The sequence below is a fragment of the Chrysochloris asiatica genome, unplaced genomic scaffold (genome assembly GCF_000296735.1).
Source record: "Chrysochloris asiatica unplaced genomic scaffold, ChrAsi1.0 scaffold00035, whole genome shotgun sequence".
Lineage (NCBI taxonomy): Eukaryota > Metazoa > Chordata > Mammalia > Afrosoricida > Chrysochloridae > Chrysochloris > Chrysochloris asiatica.
Window position 1 is genome coordinate 10792659 of NW_006408553.1, and position 22684 is coordinate 10815342.

At 36.0% G+C, this 22684-nt stretch overlaps 1 protein-coding gene across 1 annotated transcript in view; it reads left to right on the forward strand.

Annotated features, from left to right (window-relative positions):
* Positions 1–2527: 2527 nt before the first annotated feature.
* Positions 2528–22684, forward strand: part of LOC102832469 (disintegrin and metalloproteinase domain-containing protein 2-like) — a 145379-nt gene continuing 125222 nt past the window's right edge. Inside the window, exons 1-4 of the mRNA XM_006859990.1 lie at positions 2528–2582; positions 3077–3153; positions 11881–11936; positions 20593–20671. Coding sequence (XP_006860052.1) covers positions 2528–2582; positions 3077–3153; positions 11881–11936; positions 20593–20671 — 267 coding nt within the window. The remainder of the gene's footprint in view (positions 2583–3076; positions 3154–11880; positions 11937–20592; positions 20672–22684) is intronic.

The following is a 22684-nucleotide window of genomic DNA, read 5'->3' on the forward strand; positions in this document are numbered from 1 at the left end:
AGGAAAATGTCCTGTATTTTATCAACTATCTTAAGGCAATTAATTGCTAGGCCTTGGGACTTAGGACCATAATCTCAGGGAACGTCATGGTCAGTTGACAGAACATTGTCCACAAATACAATATGCTACATCTTACTTTGGTGAGTAGTGTCTGGGGTCTTCAAAGCTCATGAGTGACCATCTAAAATGCAACTACTGATCTTTCATGTGTGGAGGAAACAGGAGTGTTGAAAATTGAAGACCCTTGAAATCTGTTAGTCCAATGGACTAACAGAATGTGTGAACATTTTGCCTCTGAAACCAGAAGAACTAGATGATGCCCAGCTACCACATTTAAGTGATCTGAAAGGGATCACGTTAGAAGGTCCCAGACAGAGAGAGAGAAAATGTAAAACAAAATTCAAGCATAAAAAAAGACCAGGCTTACTGGTGAGAAATAGATGGAGAAACCTGAGACAACTGGTCTTGACCACTCTTCAGGTCTGGAAAGGAACTCACGTTAGTGGCCCGATTTTCAGTCAGTTTTGATGCTATGGGTTAATGCTCTGAACTGCAAAGTAAGTTTGAACTGCAAGGTCAGTGGTTCAAGCTCACCAGTCACTCCATGGAAACCCTATACAGGGTCGCTATGTTTTGGAATCGACTAGACAGCACTTAACAAGAAATAGATACATACATGGGGGTGTGGAGCAACAACACCAGTAAAGAATGCTCACCATGATGGTCAATCATTCAAAATAAAAGGGCAACATTTATCTAAGGACAAAATCGAAAAGGGATGGGAGCGTGGATGGAATGGAAATAGGAACCATAGGGAGGAAGTAGGATGACTGTTTTATTTGAAGGGAATTGAAATTATTGAGATGAAATAAAATATATGATTTGTTGAACGTAAAACTGATGATCTTGTTTATAAACCTTCACTCAATTCACAATAAAAAAATTTTAAAAATAACTGCATAGTTGAATGTTGATAATGAATAAATAATGAATAGCCAAATGCTCACCAACAGTATAATGGAAAAATAAATATTTATTCAGGAGTCCTGGTATGGTGGATAAGTACTGGGGCATAAGGTTAGTTTGTACCTCAAGGTCAGTGATTCAAATCTATCAGGCTTGCAATGAGTTGGACATACTCAAGAACACTTAACAACAGCAACAACATGTTTATTCATATCCAAGCCATGATGTTTCCAATTACCTCATATGCATATGAAAGTTGGACAATGAATGAAGATAACCACAGAAGAAGGTGATGCATGTGAATTATGGTGCTGGAGAGAAATATAATACTTTGGGTTGTCAGAACTAACAAGTCAGTCTTGAAAGAAGTGCAGCCAAATGCTCCTTAGAAACAAGGATTGTGAGACTTCCTTTCTTGTACTTTGGCCATGTCAGGAGGAAGCACTCCTTGGAGAAGTGGAAGGTAAGCAAAAAGCAGGAAGACTGCCAATGAGATGGACTTACACAGTGGGAGCATTAGTGTGCTCAAGCAATAATTGTGAAGATGGTTCATAGGTTGCTGAATCAGAATCTTCCCCAGAGCATGTAACTATAGCATACAAATTCAATATAAAGTATATGCGCACACAAATAAGGAAACAAAACAAAGTAGAACTATTATTACCTGTAACAATGATGTCATAATCATTGCACTGAAATAACCAAAACATAAAACAAAAACAAAAAACAGTAAGGTTATTGATTCTGTATAACTTTCAAAAACAGACAAAATTTATCTATGATTGTTAAAAGTTATATGGGTGTTTCGAGGTTCCATTTTTTATTTTTTAATCTGGGTGCTGATTACATACGTCTTTTGACTTAAATATTGAGCTCTAGACCAGTCGCTGGAGAAGGATAGCATGTTTGGTAAGATGGAGAGTCAGAGAAAAAGAGGAAGACAACCAGTGAGATGAATTGGCAAAGTGGAAAAATCAATGGACTCAAACGTGCCAGCGATTCTGAGGTTGGCCCAGGATCGGGCACTGTTTCGTTCTGTTGTACATAGGGTCGCTATGAGTCGGTACCGACTCGATGGCACCTAACAACCACAACAACACCTACAATTTGCACTATGTATGTATATTATGGAGTCCAGGTGTGGCGCTGTAGGAAAAGCACTGGACCAAGGTCAGTTTGAGCCACAAGGTCAGCAGTTCAAACTCACTAGGCTCCTAGGAAACCCTATACACGGTCACTATGAGTCGTAACGGACTCGACTGCACCTAACAGTGTATATTATACTTTAAAAATAACAAAGCACGTATACGAATCTTCCTCCTTCATTACCTGCCGCCTTTTGGAGGCGGTTCTTGTTCTTTTTTAAATTTTATTTTGGGTCAGATAAACAGCATATCAAGTGCAAGTCCCCTCAGTTCACACCACCCACCCTGTCAGCACTCAGCTGTTTTCAGTTTCCCGTTCCTGCTAAGTGTGCTGTCAGACCTCCTCGCGAGCGCCTCCAACTGTTCTCTAGTTAAGGCAACTGTCATTATTCAAGAGGAAACCAGGAGGTAAAACCATGCAGTGCCTCTTACTTCTGCTCTTTGGGCTCAGTGGGCTCCGTACAGAATACGGTAAGCAGAAAAGCCTTCCTTTTTTTGTTGGAGAAACGTCAGCTCTTAACCTTCAAATCAAAGCCAACTCCCAGGACTAAGCGCCAAATTCATATTGGAATAAGGGAGGGGACTCCCCCACTTGACCTGGGCACTCCTTTGACTCATGTGAAATCCTAAAGTATGATGTTTAAGATAATGCTTTGCATTTACAATGTTGTAGAAAGTTGAGAGTCAACTTCTAGACTCTATATTTAAAGCTCCCAGAGTTTATTTGTACAGTGGAGCCTGGGTTTATTACCCCAACGCTACTAGAACCTGCCGACAAGCAATATTTCTATTTATCTTTAAAAGTCTTGTATTTTTAGAAAGAAGTGTGGAACTGAGTGAGTTTGAAAGATGCTAAAAGTGAGAGCTTGTATATAGAATACAGACTTTATATTTAGGTGGGGGAATAGAGGAAAAAGCTATTAAGTGATGGGTTTTGCTTTAATAAAATATTTTGCAATTTGCAGATTCTGAAAAACTGCGTGTACAAATTACAGTTCCAGAGAAAGTACAGTCAAAAATAAGCGGGGAAGTTGAATCACAAGTAATTAAGCACTAATTTTATATATATATATATATAATTTTAAATCATTTGAGCATGTTATTCTTAAGAAAACTACCTTGAAATTTTCATTCATGCACACTTGCTAAATTTTATATATAACTAGGAAAAGCACATTTGAGAATTAATCAAGAAAACCACTATTTCTTAGAAATATGGTACATTGAGGTCAGATACCAAAGCCCCCAAATCTGCTTCTTTCTTGGATGTCCTTCAACAATTACTGGCTTGATCCATGTAGAGATTATCTTCCCATTCACCCATGTACACAAATGACCAAATAGTCATTTTATTTCATTTGTTGTTGCTGTTGTCAAGTGCCATCAAGTAAGTTTTGACAGCTGGTGAGTTTAAACTGCGGAACTTGCAACTGAAACTGACCACCTGACCCAGTGCTTATCCTACAGCCCCACACCAGGACAATAATATGTTATCTTAATGTTTTTCCACATCTTTATTATAATTAATACTTAAAGCTGCCCTTTCACAATATCTTTGTTCAATTCTGGTATTAAGGCCATAGGTTTTTCTAAATCAGAAACCTTAACGTCTGTCTTACTAAGTTCTATAATAATTTCTAAACAAGCAACATTGAAATATCACACCTTAATATTTTTATTGATCAGTAGTGTTCTGATTTGAATAAAATAATTTTCTTAGCTAGTATTCACATGTGTCTCTAATGCAAAGATTAAAAATCCAACCAAACCTACTGTCTTTAAATCTATTCCAATTCATATCAACCTGTGGAATAAAGCAGAACAACCTCATAGGCTTGTCAAAACTGTACATCTTTATTTAGGCAAACTGCAACATTTTCTTCCCATGGAGTGGCTGGTGGGTTGGAACCGCTGACCTTCTTGTTAACAACTGAGTGCTTTAACCAACTTCAATATTATCATTTTTAATGTAAGTATGTTGTTGTTGTTGTTAATTGCCGTTGAGTCCGTTCTGACTCATAGTGACCCTTTATAGGGTTTCTGAGGAGCAGCTGGTGATTCAAACCAGCGCACTAGTCAGCTGAGCCATACCACGACTCCACGAAATTGAAGATACTGGTTAGCCAGGGTGGAAGAAAGGGGATAAATATTATTGAAAGGGATACACAGAGTGCTTAAAATTATTTGAAAATGCTTATAATATTTTATATGTATTTGATGGCATGAGCATTATATAATTTCCTTTCATGTTTACACGTATGATACATATGAGGATGGAAAATAACAATCAGTGGTAGATAATAGAGAAGTTTGACTGCTTTTGGAGAATGTAAAGTAGAAATATTAAAAGCTTTCCTATTGAGATCAAGAAAAATATAAGAATGCTCATTATTATTTCATTTATTATTATCCTGGGAGTACTAGTCAGGAAACATCAAAAATACACAACAGCTGATAGAGAATAAAGCTATTATTATTACCAGATGAAATGTTGTAAACAGAATAAAATCCAAAAGAATTTAGAGAAAATTAGAATTGGAAGCATTCAGAAAATTTAATGGAAATAAGATCAAAATGAAAAAAATCAATTGACAAGTCAATAAACAAAAGCAAAATTTGAAGCTACATTTTGCATTAAATAAAAATAAATTATTTAATAAAGCTGGCAAAGAGAAACAGCAGTTTCTCACTAAAGAAAACAAAGGAGAATGAGAGAAATTAAAGATTAAAATAATGTAGGTATATTCCAAATTCATGAATTGAAACCCCAAAAATATAGAGATATCGTGAGTCTACAAACTGATTAATAGAGATTACATTGCTCATTTATTAGATATCTTCCTAAATTTATTTTTCTTTGTATTAATAAAATATCAGTGAGCATTTTAACCACATATAGAACAGACACATTTTATAAATTCTATAAATATTTATATACATAGTATTGTTCTAACTTGCCATCAAGTCAGTTCCAATTTATATTGACCCTATATACAACAGTGTAAAGTGTTCTCTGGCCATCTCATTGAGGGTCTTCCTCTTTAAAAGTGACCCTGTCATCAGTATGATGTCCTTCTCTAAGGACTGGTCCTTCCTGATAACATACCCAAAGTACATGAGATCAGGGCTCCCTACCTAACTTCTTAGGAAAATTCTGGTTGTTCTTCTTCTAATACACATTTGTTGCTTCTGGCAGGCCATCATAATTTCAAATTTCTTCACCATAATTCAGTTCTTCTCCTGTCTTTGTTCAGTGTTCACATGCATATGAGACTATTGAAAACACCATGGCTTCCGGCAGGTCCCCTTTAGATCTCAAAGTTTTTTGCACTAGATTTTGCCCAATATAACACATCACTTGATCTCAAGACTGTTACTTCCATGAGAATTAATTATGTGTCCAGAAAAATTAAATCCTTGACAACTGTAATCTTTTCTCAAGTTATTTATTATGATGCTGTTTTTTGGTAACATTGTGAGGATTTTTATTTTCTTTACATTGAGGTGTAACCCATCAGCAAGTACTTAAGTCCTCTTCATTTTTAGCAAGCAAGGTTGTGTGCATTTTGCAGGTTCTTTTGGTGTGGCGCTGTGGGTTCATGCACAGGACTGAAAAATTGGTTTGAACCACAAGGTCAGCAGTTCAAGCTCACCAGCTGCTCCTCAGAAACCCTATACAATGTTGCTATGGGTCAGAACCGACTCCATGGCAGTTAACAACAATAATCATGATGCTATGTTCTTTTTCACATAGTCCAATTTATGAGATTATCTGTTCAGCGTACAAACTCTTTAAGTATGGTGAAAGGATACAATGCTGAGCACGTCTTAATTTTAAACTATTCTGTATACTCTTATTTTGTACTGGTTTCCCATGAACAAATGAAGTGCTCTGTTATTACTACTCTTTGCAATGTTATCAATAGTTATGGATACAATGATCCACACAGTTGAATAGTTTTGCATGTTCACTGAAATGCAAATAAATACCTATCAAATATTCTTTGCTTTCAGTCAATATCCATCTGACATCAGCAATGATACCCTTCATTCTAAGTCCTGTTATGAATCTCACTTGAATTTATGGCAGCTCACTGTAAATGTTCTGCTGCAACTGCCTTTAATTTATCTTTAGCAAAATTTTACTTGCCTGTGATATTAACGATATTTTTCAATAACTTCTGCATTCTTCTGTTCATTGGTTCAGCTTACTTTGGAAAGGGCATAAATATAGACTTTTTCCTCTCAATTGGCCAGTGTAGCTATCTTCCAATTTTCTTGGCATAGACAAGTGAGTGCTTCCATTGCTGCCTCAGTATGTTGAGAAATTTCAGTTGGTATTCCATAAATTCCTGGGCCCTTGTTTTTGTCCAATGTCTTCAGTGTTTTCCGGACTTGTTTTAGTGCCACTGGTTCTTTATCATATGCTACTTCTTCAAACGCTTAGACATCAATGAATGTCCTTTTGGTAAAATGAGACTGTATATTCCTTCCATCTTCTTCTTCTTCTTTTTTTTTTTTTTAATGATTTGAGTGAAAGTTCACAGGGCAAATAGATCATCAGTTTTACATTCAAGAAATCATATACTTTGTTTCATTGCAATGATTATTAACACACACATCCATACACCATCAGTCAAGAGCATTCCTCTTTATTCATTTTGGCTCTTTTATTTATTTATTTTAAACACTCAGGCATATAAAATAATTTAAACCACCAAAGGGCACATTCTTCAGGTCTGCCTCTTGACCGCCAGCCCTCAGTCTCTTTTCTTCAATGAATCTAGAGTTCTCAGCTGCTCCCTGTCTCCATGTCCTCATCTCTGCCTCTATCTCTGGTGTCACTGTTTCTCTGGATAGGGTCCCACATTCTACTTATGCTCTTCTCCATTTATGGTTCTAGGGTTCTCTGTTCCTGGAATGTAAGATTAACTACTTCCCCATTGTTGTTACAAAATTTCTACCTTTATGATTGTGACAGTCTCAATTAGTCGTGATAACAATTACTCACTAGTGAATCATAAAAATCTTATCCCCATCTCCTTTCACCATCCCCATCTAGACAAGATGAAAACTATTCAGTGGAGACTCTGTTTTCCCACACATACTCTGAAACGAAACTCCCTCTTGGAAACTTGTAAGCCAGTCACTTCATGCCTTAATGCCCCCTCATTTTATGTAGCCAATGTCTAAGTTACCCTTCCCTATCTACCCTGTATACAGAGGGGATAGAATTGATACTTGATGTGAAGACTTCTTCCCTCTCTGTTGGTATTTTGAACTACTATATCCATGAATATAGGTCAAGTTCATCAAATTATAGCAATTTACCCTCATGTTTAAAAATATTTATATATTTTTTCTTTTTTGTAAATCATCCTCGAGTCAAGTTCTGATAATCAAGCCATCAAGGCTAGGTCAAATGGGTACTGTCTGTAAATTTGGGTGTTCTTGTGCATCTCCCCTCATTTAATATCCACTGGATGCTTCACTGTCAGCTCTAGTCCTCTGTAGCTATGTCCTTGTCCATGGGCTCAGGTGTCCCCAGGTCTCACCACACTTTGGTCCAACCAGCCCTTCCTCTTATCTCTCTGATCTCCAGGTCAACGGGAGTCTATGGAATATGGTTGAACTCAGCCCATTTCTTCATCGCTGCCTTTTCTGCTCTTCCACTCATCAGTAGAACAATGTGGTCGCTAGCAAGCTTACATGCCTGCTCATGTATTCCCTTTAAGTTTCAGTCTTAGAGGTAGGTTTGTCCTGAAAAGACTTAATTGCTTACCTTGATGGCTTCCTTTCATCTTCTTATGATGTTTTCTGTAGCATTCAGTATTTTGATCATAGAGTCCTTCAATGTTGCAACTTCAAGCTTAAATGTTTAGTTCTTTCAGCTTGAGAAATTCTAAGCATGTTCTTCCCTTTTGGCTGTCTAACTCCAGGTCTTGACACATTTCATTATAATACTATACATTATAATGACTCGTCTTCCCGAGCTGCCCTTTGAAATTTCCTGTTCAGCTTTTTCTACTTCATCATTTCTTCTTGTTTCTTTAACTTCTCTGCATTCAAGAACAAGATTCAGTCTCTTCTGACAGCCATTTTGATGTTTTCTTTCTCTTCTTTTTAATGACCCTCTAGCATTTAACAACAGCAACAACTTTCTTTACATATGATGTTCTTGATGTCACTCCATAACTCATTTGGTCTTTGTGTTCAGTCTTTCAAATCTGTTCCTGGGATGCAGATAGGATAGACTCAATTTCATATTTGGGCTCTCATGAATTTGCTTAAATTTTCTTCAGCTTCAACCTGAATGTTCATGCGGACAATTGATGGTTTATTTCACAGTAGTCCCGTGGCATTGTTTGTTGTTGTTGCTGTTAAGTGCTGTCAAGTTGGTGCCAAACTCTGTAGGGTTTCCAAGAAGTGGCTAGTGAGCTTGAACCACCAACCTTGCAGCTCAAACTGACGTTGAGGTGCAATGTTTATCCTATAACACACCACAACAGGGCATTGTCTAGGCTAATAGTATTGAGCTTCTCTATTACCTTTTTCCAGAGATGTAGTTGAATTGACTCTTTTGGGGTCCATTTGACAAGTTCCAATTGTAAAGCTGTTATTCATGCTTTTGAAAAATGGTTTTTTCAGTGAATAAGTTTTGATCTTGCAAATTTTTGGCATGTGATCTCCAGCATCTTGTCTATCACCAAGGCCATATTCTTAAATGACTGTTCATTGCTTTTTATTTCCAATGTTAGCATTCCAATTACCAGTAATCATCACTACATCTTGATTGCATGTTTGATCAATTTCAGGCTTAAGAAGAAAGTAGAATTCTTCAGTTTCTTCATCATGGCTTTAGTGGTTGATATGTAAATTTGAATAAAAATGGTATTAACTAGTCTTCCTTTAAGGCATCTGAATATTATTCTATCTCAGACTGCATTGTACCTCAGTATAGATCTTGAAATGTTCTTTTAGACAATGAATATGTTATACCATTCCTCTCAAATTTATATTCTCAGGCTAGTAAACCATATGACTGTCCAATTCAGAATAACCAATACCTGTCCATGTCAGTTCACTACTGTCTAGGCTATTGATCATTAATTGTTCCATTTCATTTTTTAGTATTTCCAATTTTCTTATACTCATACTTCATACATTCCTCATTTCTATTATTAATGGATATTTGTAATTGTTTCTTGCCAGATCAGCAAATGAAGATCTTAAAATATTGGCTCCTTCCATGTCATTAAGGTCATCTCTACTTTGAGAAGGGCAGCTCTTCTCTAGCTGTATTTTGAGCCTTCCAACATAAGGGACTCATTTTCTGGTACTCATATCAGACAATAAGGAGCTCTGGTAGCGTAGTGGTTACAAATTGGTCTGCAAACATAAAGGTCAGCAGTTTGAAACTACCAATGGTTCTGTGGGAGAAAGATGAGGCATTCTGCTCCCGTAAAGATTTACAGCCTTGGAAACCCTGTGCAGGGTCACTATGAGTCAGAACCGACTACATAGTACTTAACAACAGCAACATATCAGACAATGTTCTGCTGATAGTCACAAGGTTTCAGTGGCTTATTTTTCATAAATGGACTGTCTATTCCTTCTTTCTAGTCTGGCTTAGCCTAGAAGCTCTGCTGACATCTGAGTATCCTGGGTGACCCTGCTAGATTTGAAATACTGGTGGCATAATTTCAGCATCACAGCCACCACAGTATGGAAAACTGACAGACAAATGGTGACAAATATATATTATATGCTTCTAATTCTTAAGGAGCTCTGGTAACGTAGTGGTTACGAATCAGGCTGCGAACCGAAAGGTCAACAGTTTGAAACTACCAGCTGTTCCGCAGGAGAAAGATGAGGCTTTCTGCTCCCATAAAGATTTACAGCCTCTGAAACCCTGTACAGGGTCGCTATGAGTCAGAAACGACTCCACGGCACTTAACAACAATTCTTAAGTACATTTTCTATTCAGCAATGAATTTCTGGTGTGTCGCTGTCAGTTTATGCACTGAACTGCAAAGTGGTTTGAACCACAAGGTAGGTAATTCAAGCTCCTTGGAAACCCTACACTGGGTCACTATGGCTCAGAAACAACTCAATGATACTTAACAAAAGCCACATATCCATTTTAAACATAAGTTTTGTACTGACTTCTATCTTTATTCAATTTGTGTAATTACTTGCATGAAAAAAATCATAATTTTACGGATTCCATTTTAATAAAATAAATGTAAGAATTAACAAGTAGAAGATGACACAAATGATATTTTCTAGCATTATTTTATTATGAAAGCCCATATTTTAAGATAAAATTACTTTGGTGTATAATTACCTATGGAGTCTTGGTGTGGCACCCCATAGGGTAAGCACTCCACCTAAAGGTCAATTTGAACTGCAAAGTTGTAAGTTCAAACTCACCAGCCACTCTCAGAAACCCTATGCATATCACTATGAGTTGGAACTTACTTGAGGGCACTTAACCACAATAACAAAATTGTTTATATTGAATTAAACTTTTTGTAGATGATGTTAAGTCAAAAATACTGCTACAAAATAATGCAAATATATACTAAACAAAAATATCAAAATGTCACCACTTGTCTGTCAGTTTGTCCTACTGTGGTGGCTTGTATATTGCTGTGATAAATTGTCCATCTAGGTGTACATGGGAACACCGTGACTTTGTAGGATAATCACTGTACTGAGAACCATACGGCTGCTAGTTCAAACCCACCAGACGCTCAGAAAGATGCAGCTTTTTGCTCCCACAAATATTTACAGCCTCAGAAGCCCTATAAAGACCCTCTATGAGTCAGAACCGACTCTATGGCACTTAACAACAAAAGTAACATGTCTATATGCCTCTGAAGAGTGTATTTCCACCTCTCTAACCTTTAAAACCCACCAGTCACTCCTCAGAAACCCTGTGTAGGGTTGCTGTGAATCAGAACCAACTCCATGGCACTTAACAACAGTAACCCTTCATTGTTGGATTCTGTCCCCTTTAATTTACACCGTATCAAAATCACAATTTTGTCTTCCTTAAGGGACTCAAACTGTGTTTCTTTGGACTGTTCTTGAATTTGAGAACAAAATAATGTCTGAAGCAACATGATCAGGGCTTAAGATAGATGAATTAAAGTTCCCCCTGAAATTCTCACAGGACAGTAAGAATGAGCAGATGCCCTGTCATGAAGGAAATGGAAAAAAAAAAAAAAAAAATCCTCAAGAAATTTCCTGGCCTTTGTCTCAAGAATGCAGTTTTAAGTTTTCTTAAAGCTTCTTCCTAATAGAGTTCTGTGATCATCTTGTGTCCTTTGAGAAAATTTACCAAAATAGTCCTATGGAAATAACTCCAATCACCACCACTTTTTATCTAATTTCTCTGTCTTGAATTTAACTAACCCAATAGAGCCCTTAGAAGCCACTGTTTAGATTGGAACATTCTTATTTTTGGTTTTTGAAGTCACCCTAAGGAAAATAAGACAAGTGCATTGCTGAGAGAATTTGTCTGCAACCACCCATTAATTGCAGTGACATGCTCAAATGTGTTTTGTTTGGACTAAACCATTACATGAACTGGAACTCAAGTAGCAACCATTTTGTTTTGTTTTCGTTTTATTTACCCTTCTTATATAATAGTAGGTTTTAAAATTCAATTGTTATTAATGCAAAGTGTTGGGGGTTTTTTTTGTTGTTTTTTTTTCCTTTCTAACACTCTCATTCTTTGACTTTTTAAAACATTTCCTTCTAGGTGGCCTACAAGATTGTAATAGATGAGAAAGCATACATTGTGAACCTGACGCAAAAGTAGGTGATCTACATTGTTTTATCATATTTCTTTGTTCCACTTATAATTATAAGTGTTTGCAATTATTCAGAATAAAATTGTTTTATATTTAAAAGTGCTTCTGTTTTTCTACTTTTAATAAAAACATACTAAATGTTTTTAATCAAACTAAATTAAAGTCATAGTGAATGTCTAGAACTCGAAGTCATAGTATCTGTATGTTCTTATCTTTTTCCTTTCTGGTGTCACCACTTTTGTTCTAGACTATCCTTGTTTCATGAAGGATGAATTTTGATACTTTTTCTTTCTTTCTTAAACATAAACATGACTTGTTTTATAGTTCCATTACAAAGTCTTGATATGACATTGTAGGAAAAGCACTTGACCACAAGATGCGTTTGAATCACAAGGTCGGTGACTCAAACTCACCAGCTACTCCTCAGAAACCCTATATATGGTTGCTAACGGTCAGAACCAAGTCGATGGCACTTAAAAACAACAGCATGGGTTCACTATCTTCAACTTGAAATATCATAGTAGACACTTGGGAGGCAAATTATTGAGAACTAGTTTACATATCCTGTTGTGATATAGGATGGCTCTAGAATGTAATTGTAACTAGCCAGACACAATTATATCTCAGCTGATAGTATTTGGGGAAAATAAGCACACTTTACTAAAAAATATAGAAAATAAATATTGCAGTGTACCTTTTTAAATGATAAGAATGGATTTCTAAAATAGTATTAACAAGTAGAAGGAACTAACCCTGTAAGTGAATTTTCTAAATCAATAAATAGATAATAAATGCATCATTACTGGAATTTATAGCTGCAATTTTAAAAATATATATTACTAGTTTTACCAAATGTTTACATATAAGATGTGTGGCGTAGGAGGGCATCAAAATCTGACTCAAATACCTCTTTCTGAAAGAAACAAAAATGTTATTTTACAAGAAATACACAAGGAAAGTCCTGTTAGACCCTCAATCAGCCACCGTTTTGGAATGCCAAGTGATAGAAATAATGCGTCAGTGTTGATTGTACATCCAAGCAAAATGAGGTCTTTGACAACTTCAGTCTTTTCCCCATTTATCATGATGATATTTATTGATCCAGTTGTGAAGATTTTTGTTTTATTTACCATGAGGTGAAATCCATACAGAAGTCGGTGGTCTTTGATCTTCATCAGTATTTTAAGTCCTCTTGGCTTTCAGCAAGCAAGAGTGCATGAATTGCATGACTGGATGTCGTGAGTCTTCCTCCCAACCTGATACCACATTCCTCATATAATCCTGTTTCTCAGATTATTTGTACAGCATGCATATTGAATAAGTATGGTGAAAGAATGCAACCCTGGCACACTCCTTTCCTGATTTTAAACCAATCAGTATCACACTGTTCTGTTCTAATGACAGCCTCTTGGTCTATATACAGGTTACTCATGAGCACAATTACGTGTTCTTCAAAAGATTGTCCATAGATTGTCATGATCCACACAATCAAAAGCCTTTGCATAGTCAATAAAGCAAAAGTAAGCATCTTTCTTGTATTCTCTGTTTTCAGTCAAGACCCAACTGACATTAGCAATGATATCTCTCTTTCCCCATCCTCTTCTGAATCTGATTTCAGATTGTTATTGTTGTTGTTGTTAAGTGCTGTCAAGTTGGTTCCAACCCACAGTGACCCTGCTTAGGGTTTTTCTGAGGACTGGTTGGTGAGCTTGAACCACAGACCTTGTGGTTCAAACTGACTTTGTAGTTCAGCACATTAACTTACAATACCACACCAAGACTCCTGATTTCAGATAAAGTCATATTAAATCATTAGTATTACTTATCAATATTTATTCTGTCTGAAATTAGCTTTTGATTGTGCTTTGAGGCAGTAATTCGTTTTTCTTATCAAATGTCTCAACAACTTTATTAAATCTTCTCTTTGTATAAATTTACAGTGCGAGGACTGCCAGATCTATACATTTATTATGGGTATATCTATTTGAGCACTCTTTCATGAAATAAATGATTTATTTCTCCCTTTATAATAAATCTTAACTGTTGTTGTCATTAGGTGTCAATTGAATTGATTCTGACTCATAGCAATCCTATGTACAACAGAACAAAACACTACCCAGTCCTGTGCCTTCCCCACAATTGTTATGTTTGAGCTCATAGTTGTTGCCCTTGTATCAATCCATTTCATTGTGGGCCTTTTTTTTTTTTTTAATGACTTCCCAGTTTACCAAGTATAATGTCCTTCTCCAGGGAATGGTCCTTCCTGACAACATGTCCAAAGAACAAGAAAAGTCTCATGATTGTTTCTTCCAAGAATCTTGGCACACTTCCAAAACAGATCTGTTTATTATTTTGGCAGTCCAGAGTATGTTCAATATTCTTCTCCAACACCATAATTCAAATACATAAATTTTTTTCTCATTTTCCTTATTTAACTGTACATCTTTCACATGCATCTGATGAGATTGAAAATACAAAAAATATCATAGTTTGAGTCAGGTCCAACTTAGTCCTTAAAGTGATATGTTTGTTTTAGAGCACTAACAAGAGTGTTTTTTTTTTTTTGCAGCAGATTAGCCTAATGCAATACTGTCATTTGATTTCTTGGCTGTTGCTTCTATGAGTATTAATTATGGATTCAAATAAAATGAAATCTTGGCAATTCATTCTTTTCTCCATTTATCATAATATTATTTATTGTTCCAGTTGCGAGAAATTTTGTAGATTAAAGATAAAGGCCTTCCATATTTTCTCTTTTAAACATGCCCTGGATTTTGTTACCGCTTTTCATTTTTACATATTTTTGGTGTCAACTTTAAAAAACAAACAAATAGCTCACAACCACCCTACAGGACACCATAGAACTGCCCCATTGGGTTCCCTAAGCTGTAATCTTTACTGGAACAGATTGACAAGTATTTTTTCCCATGGACTCACTGGACAGGTTTGAATTACCCACCTTTTGGATATCACCAAGCACTTAGTGTTTGTGCCACTGTGGCTCCTACAGAACCATCCTAGCTCTCCGAAATATGAGCTTGCCATGTTCTGATGTTGTTTTTTGTTTTTGTTTTGTTTTTATTTTTCCTTTTTGTTTCGTTTTAAATGTTTGTGAATCATGTGATAGTTTACATGAGAGAAGAGTAGCTTTACATTTATTGTATCTAATACCATTTTATTGCTATGATTACAATCTCTTCCATGCATCATCAAACAACCAAAGGGTATAACCCAGCAAGCGTGCCCATCGGTCATCAGCATAAAGTCCCTCTCCCTCTCTGGGTCTAGAGTCCACAGCCAATCCATCTCTCCAAAGCATCATCTCCAACTCCATCTCTGGCATCACTATTTCTTCTCTGGTAGGGTCGTGCATTCTACTCGTCTCCCTTGGTAGTGACAGGAAACTCCTCTCCTGGATTTCAAAGTCAACCACTCACCTTCTTTTGCTACAAAATGTCTACCTTTACATTTCCAACCCTCAGAGTCTGTCCTGATAGCAATTATTCACTATTGTACCACAAGAGTCCTATCCCCATAGCCTTTCATCAGGGCCTCCCAGACAAATTGAATACGACTCAGTGGAGATGGTAATGTCCTCCATGCCCTCTGGACCTAGGCTCCCTCATGAAAGCTTGTAAGCCAGTCACTTGTTGCATTTGTAGTCCCACCCCCACCCACCCACCCATTTTGGGTAGCCAATGTCCAAGCTGCCCATTCCTGTCTACCCTATGTATGAAGGGGTTGAGAATGATCATTGCTGTAAAGATTTGTTCCATCTTTGAGCTACTGCAGCCATAAATTTAAGTCAAGTACATCAAATTTTATCAGATTACTCTTTTTTCCCTCTTCTTTCTTCTTCTAGTTGAGCTCTGATCATCTAGCTATTGAAAGCCTGGTCAAGTGGGTATTATCTGCAAGTGTGGATGTTTTTGTGCACATGTTTATATTATATACCTAAATACATATTTAAATATATACTTGTCTTTATCTATGTATTTATGATTACATCTTCTTGCTGGTACACCAAATTTAAACCAATAACATAACATTTATTCCACCCTTATCCCTTTCTATATTTTGATTCCCTTTGCTAAAGTGAGAAGTATTTTCCCCATTAATTATGGACATTTAGTTAAAACAACGCATGGTTCTCATGAATGTAAAGATAATGTGTATTTTGTCCTTCCTCATTCCAGTGTTCTATATATACCCATTAAGTAAATGAGCTCAATTTCTTAAATATTTAGTTCTTAGTACTGTATATTGCTTATTTCCATTTTAGAATCTTTATTTCATATTTTAAGATTATGATTCCTGTAATTAAAAAATAATAATCTGTTTTTACTTTTCTTTATCAATTCTATTTTTTTAACCTTGTTTTTTAGACTTATTATTTTGTTGATTATCATGCCAAATAGTTAATTTTTCAATATTTATTGAATCAAAGAAATGTGTGGCAAAAGTGGTAAAGTTGCAGGGGACTAGGTCTTCCATGGTACACTTAACCTTGTATTTCTTCTTCACATAGGCCACAGAGGCAAGATCCCATCACAGACTAACTCAAGTCTTGGTAGACTATCCTGTGATATTGGTACATAACCATAAAGGCAGTTCTTGAGTATTTGTCACAAGTCCATTTATCATCCATATCTATCTCTTGCAGAAAGTTCCCTATATTGTAGGATGAGGCATTTACTTATTTGCCTCCCTGTCTTCAGAGAGACATGGTGCTTTTTACCCTGCCCTATACACATGCTTTATTATTGTTGCTTTTTAACTGCAGTTTAGAGTTGTTTCCTCCATAACAAAGTCACCTAACTCTTATATTATATTTCACTTAGCTTCTCAAGTTGTTTATTGTCCTGTAGAAACAGAGGTTCAATAAACTGAAATAATACTGATCTTTACTTTTGTTTTCTGAATAATCAAGTGTTTAAATCCACTTGGCCTCACTAGTCCTTAAAGAAGTGTGGCAATACAATCTAGCAAATGCCACCATGCTGCTTCTTAGGGATTGCTTGATCCCTTAACAATAGCTCTATAGTAACCCTTTCCTACACTAGGAAGGTAGAATGCATTTTAATATCTTAATCCAGTCAAAATATTAATAGAATCTAGCATTGATTGTATTTGATAAGGGTCAATTCACCTCTAATTTTCTCTTGTTCCTTAAATATCCAGAGGTTTCAGTAGAAAACATGATATATTCATAATGATACTTACCTTTGATGGAAGTTAGTGTTTTCAATGTCACAATACAGTGAAAAACAGTTTTGCTCTGATTTTCAGAGATTCTAAATTCAACTTCTTAGCCATTATTAAATTTGGCAAATTACTTTACTGCAGAGAAAAACCTATATATTGGATGCATCACAAATGTTTAATATTTCCATTCTAGTCCTGCATGAGCATCAAACGTTCTGCTTGTCTCTTGATTCCCCCCAGACACATTTTCCTTGAGCCATGTGTGTATATTTTCTTTCTTTTTTACTTTTGTCTGTTTTTTCAAGAAGCAGTGATTGCTGATCACCAGCTCAATAACTTTAAAGGACTTTCAACTCAAGAGTGTTCCCTCTTAGCTACACCCAACTGGACCTTATTTTCTCCTTATTATTAGAAGGATGCCAAAAAGGTTAACTCTTCTGTTCAGTAGATTTTGGAATGAGTTTTAAACCTCTTGGTTTAATTCATGTAATTCTAGAATTCCATGATAGTCACAGATGTTTATGTTTTGCATATTTGAAAATGAAACTGTGACATTTATCCTTTCTCTTCATAGAACATTGTCTTTTCATGTTTACCAATAAGTATTCTAATGCGAACTCTTATATTGAATTCACATCATATTATTCAAATATTTATTGAGTATTTGCTATTTTCCAGACTTTGCATGGTATGCATAAGTGCTAAATAGATACCAAACATAGAGAATATATTATTCGGAAATGAGACTTACAATGATGTAATAAGCAAATAGGAGGAACGTTAAATGATGAAAAATGGTTAGCAAAACAATAGAAAGCAAAGTAAAAAATACAATATGGAAGTCATATGCTTCAGTTATGGAGAAAGTTGCACTTTTAAAATAAATTTGTAAAGCTAGACCTCATTAAGAAGGCAATATTAGAGTAAGTGAAAAAGTATTGCAACATAGCTTTCAATTCATACATATACAGATTTATTCCAAACAAAACATTTTTAAACCTGTTTCTGCGATCATTGTATGGCTGCAGACAAGTCCTTTCAGTAATACACTTGTCTTAGTTTCATTAAGGTGTCCTCATTAACAACCTGTGATATGCAGATGATACAACTTTGATCGCTGAAAGTGAAGAGGACTTGAAACATTTACTTATGAAGATTAAAGAGCACAGCCTTCGATATGGATTACATCTCAATGTCAAGAAAACAAAAATCCTCACCACTGGACCAATAAACAACATTTTTATCAATGGAGAAAAGATTGAGGTTGTCAAGGACTTCATTCTTCTTGGATCAACTATCAACACTCACGGAAGTAGCAGTCAAGAGATCAGACGATGTATTGCACTGGGCAAATCTGCTGCACAGGAACTTTTTAAAGTGTTGAAGAGCAGAGATGTCAGCTTGAGGACTAGGGTGCGCCTGACCCAGGCCATTGTGTTTTCAATAGCCTCATATGGATGCGAAAGCTGGACAGTGAATAAGGAAGATCATAGAAGAATTGATGCCTTTGACTTGTGGTGTTGGAGGAGAATACTGAAAGTGCCATGGACTGCCAAAAGAACCAATAGATCTGTTTTGGAAGAAGTGCAGCCAGAGTGCTCCTTGGAGGCCAGGATGGCTAAGCTTCGTCTCTCATACTTTGGACATATTGTCCGGAGGAAACAATCACTGGAGAAGGATGTCATGCTGGGTAGGGTGGAGGGTCAGAGAAAAAGAGGAAGACCACCAACGAGATGGATCAGCCAGGTGGCATCATTGATGGACTCAAGTGTGGCAGCGGTAGTGAGATTGGCCCAGGATCGGACATTGTTTCTTTCTGCTGTGCATGGGGTCGCTATGAGTCGGTTCTGACTCGATGGCACCTGACAACAACAACAACAACAAGAAAATATATATATATATATTTTTGTATCATAGGGGGGAAAAATGATTTTGAGGTCAGAGTCAATATCAAATTTTTAGAAAAACTCAAGTGGACATCTTCTCAACTCACTGAAGTTTTGCAGCAAATTAAGGGAAGCTTCCACACATATACCAACAGTTTTAGACGAATTAAACATTTTAATGAAGCTTAAGAAGACTCCAAAGATAAACCAAGACAGGAAGACCTTCAGCTTTGAAGCATGAAAAAACTGTAGCTGAAGTCCAGAAACTGGTGGAAGAAGTCTGTAGAGTTACCACTGCTGTGACAGCTTCTGAAGCCAGGATCTCACATGGCTCAACATTTTCCATTTTAAGTTAGTATCTTGGCCTCTGCAAGCATTCATCTCAATGGGTTATGCAAAGATCAACTAGCATAAACAGCTGATCTTTCTATCCATCTTTCAAGTGAAATTGAAGGTAATGAATGCAATTTCACGAAACAAATGATAATTAGAAATTAGCCAGATTTACCAATATGATACAGAGAGCAAGGTTGAATTAAAACAGTGACTTCCAAGGAATTCTGCTGGGTCAGTTAAATTCAACCAAGAGAAGCCAGTTCAGAAGTATAAGAGTAACTGCTTTGGGGGATTTCAAATGAATACTCTTAATAGATTTTCTGAAAAGAAGCAGGGTAATCACATAATCACAGGGGCTTATTATGAGGAAGTTTTAGGAAATTGAAAACACATTGGTGATGTAAAGCCCAGAAAAGTTTCACTGAGGAATATTTCTGTCACACAATGCACCTCCTCCATGTTCAACAATAGGAAGGATGTCCTACAAGAATTTTCATTTGAGAAACCTTCCCTCATCCACCCTATAACCTTGATCTTGTCCCTTCAGACTTCTTTGTCTTTAAAACTCAAAGAACATTTTTAAAAGAATATGATTTGAGTCCCTGGTTGTTGTTGTTCAGTGCCAGCGAGTCAGCTCTGACTCAGTTTCCTGAATAAAAGTGGTGGCAACCAACACTGTGGTTACCTATTCACTGTTTATACTATAGTGCCACACCAGGACTTCTGAAGGATAAAAAACTGGTGTAAGTCAAAGAACAAAAAAATATTTGGTGAATGTTTATAAAGATGACAACATTGCTTTCAGAAGTGTATAGATCTAGATGGACGATAAATTGAGAAACAGTAGCTTCACATTTTGATATAGTTTGTTTAATAAAGATTTGTATGAAATTTAGCAATACTTTGTCACCCTTGTATATATAAACAAAAATGAAAAGTTCATGTGATAATAAGTCACAGAAAAGAGCATCCCAGGAGAATAAACAACATTGAACAAGTAGTTTGAGGAAAATCTTACCTGTTACCTTTGAAAGACAGCTAAGAGTCCAGTGTAAGTAGAGTAGAGTGAATGAGGACAGGTATCAAGACTAGGATTTTTAAGTGAAATTGTGAGCAAAATCATTATACTCAGAAAGTATCTACCCATTTATAATAAATTTAACAAAATATCTTTCTAAAATAAGAGTTTAGAAATTTTTTTCATAAAATGATTTTTATGTTTTTACTTTACAGAAATTTTTTAACTCAGAATTTTAAAGTTTATGGCTATAGTGGCACAGGAAGTATGAAATCTATTGCCCAGCATTTTCAGGTATGTTTTTTTTCTGTTTGTGTTTTAGCTTTGTTTTGTTTTTCTGTAACCATCTAACTGAGGATCCACATCTACAGTACAAAGGCATGAGTGATGCTTTGTTTTAATTTGTTTGGTATGAATATAACCATTTCCCAACAAAGAATAATTCCTTTGATGGTTTTTCAGTGCCACCAGGTAAAGGAAAGGCATCTAAAGGACTCATATCCATTTTCACAGAGCAAAAAAAGTGGATGCATTTGAAGCTGATGGGAAATACATTAATAATTGAAGCAGTCTACAACTTTGACTAATCAATTTCTACATGAACTCTTCTATCCAAAATTGCATTCCAACAAAACAATAAAACCACTGCATTTCTCCTGTAACAAGACTTAGCGTTCCTTTTTGCTAGTTAAGATATTTGTACACTTTCCCCAAAATGAAAGACATAGAGTCCCAAGAACCATTGTATCCATTGCTGACTATATTAATTTAGCCTCAAATCCAGTCATAATTCCACTAAATATTATGCTTGCTAAGGAATAAATCATAAAACTAACCTCCAAAAACTTTTATGTAAATATAAACAATAGGGAGGGAAATAAGAAATAAATGATTAGCATATACAAAGAAGCACATACATAAAAAGCAAATAAAAAATATGCTCAGTTGCTGCAGTCTTCACTTCTGTACTTGGTCAGAAAGCCATAATTGATCACTATGGCTTCCATCTTCCACATCTGTGTCCTTATTCCCTTGTTTTTGGCCAAAGCCACAGCTGATTGGATTTTTCAGGTAGCAGAGTGTTCTAAAATTTTTATTCCATAAGGATCTGGGTACTAATGATACTTTATTTATTTATTTTTGCTGTAACTTTCCATTAACTTTTACTACTGAACATGAACATACTAAAAGGTGACTCAGGGAATACTCTGAGCTCTGATAATATAGTGGGTTCCATGTTTGAACTGCTCATCATCATAAGATCAGCAGTTTGAATCTACCAGTAGCTACATGGGAGAAAGATGAGTTTCCCTGCTCTCGTAAAGATTTGTAACTTCAGAAACCCTATCTATACAGGGTTGCTATGAGTCAGAACACAGTACAAAACTACCAACACCATCATCCTCTCTCCCTTCATTAGTAGAAGCAACTGATTTCCCCTTTGTTAATCAGATTCCATCATTCCAATCAGGACATTAACTGTCTTTTCAGTGGCACAAGATACACACTGAATAAGTACGGTAAAAGAATACAGCCCTGGCATATACCTTTCCTGATTTTAAACCACTTAGTGTTCCTTTATTCTGTTCAAATAACTGCCTCTTAGTCTATGTGAAGGTTCTTCATGAGCACAATTCAGTTTTCTGTAATACCCCTTCTTTGCAATGTTATCCATAGCTTGTCATGTATGATCCAAACAGCTGAAAGCCTTTGCAAAGTCAGTAAGACATAGGTAAACATATTTCTGGTATTTCTTGCTTTCAGCTAAAATCCATCTGAAGTCTGTCAGCAATGATATCCTTTATTCTACAGCCTAATCTGAATATAGCTTGAACCCCTGGCAGTTCCCTGTCAATGTACTATTGAAGCCATTCTGAAGCATCTTTAGCAAAATTTTATTCACATGCAATATTACTGATATTGTCTGATGATTTCCACATTCCATTGGGTCACTTCTCTTTAGAATGGGCACAAATATGGATCTCTTCCAATCAGTTGGCCAGGTAACAGACTTCCAAATTTCTTGGCATAGATGAGTGAGTGCTTCTAGTGCCACATCAGTTTGTTGAAAGATTTCAGTTTGTATTCCATCAATTCCCCTAGTCTTGTGTGCCAATGCCTTCAGTGCACATTGAATTTCTTCCTTCAGTATCATTGGCTCTTGATCACATGCTACCTCTTGAAATGATTGAATATTGATCATTTCTTTTTTGTAAAGTTGCTGTATTTTTTCCATCTTCTTTTGAAACTTTCTGCATCATTCAATATTTTGCCCATAGAATTCTTCAATATTACAAGTCAAAGCTT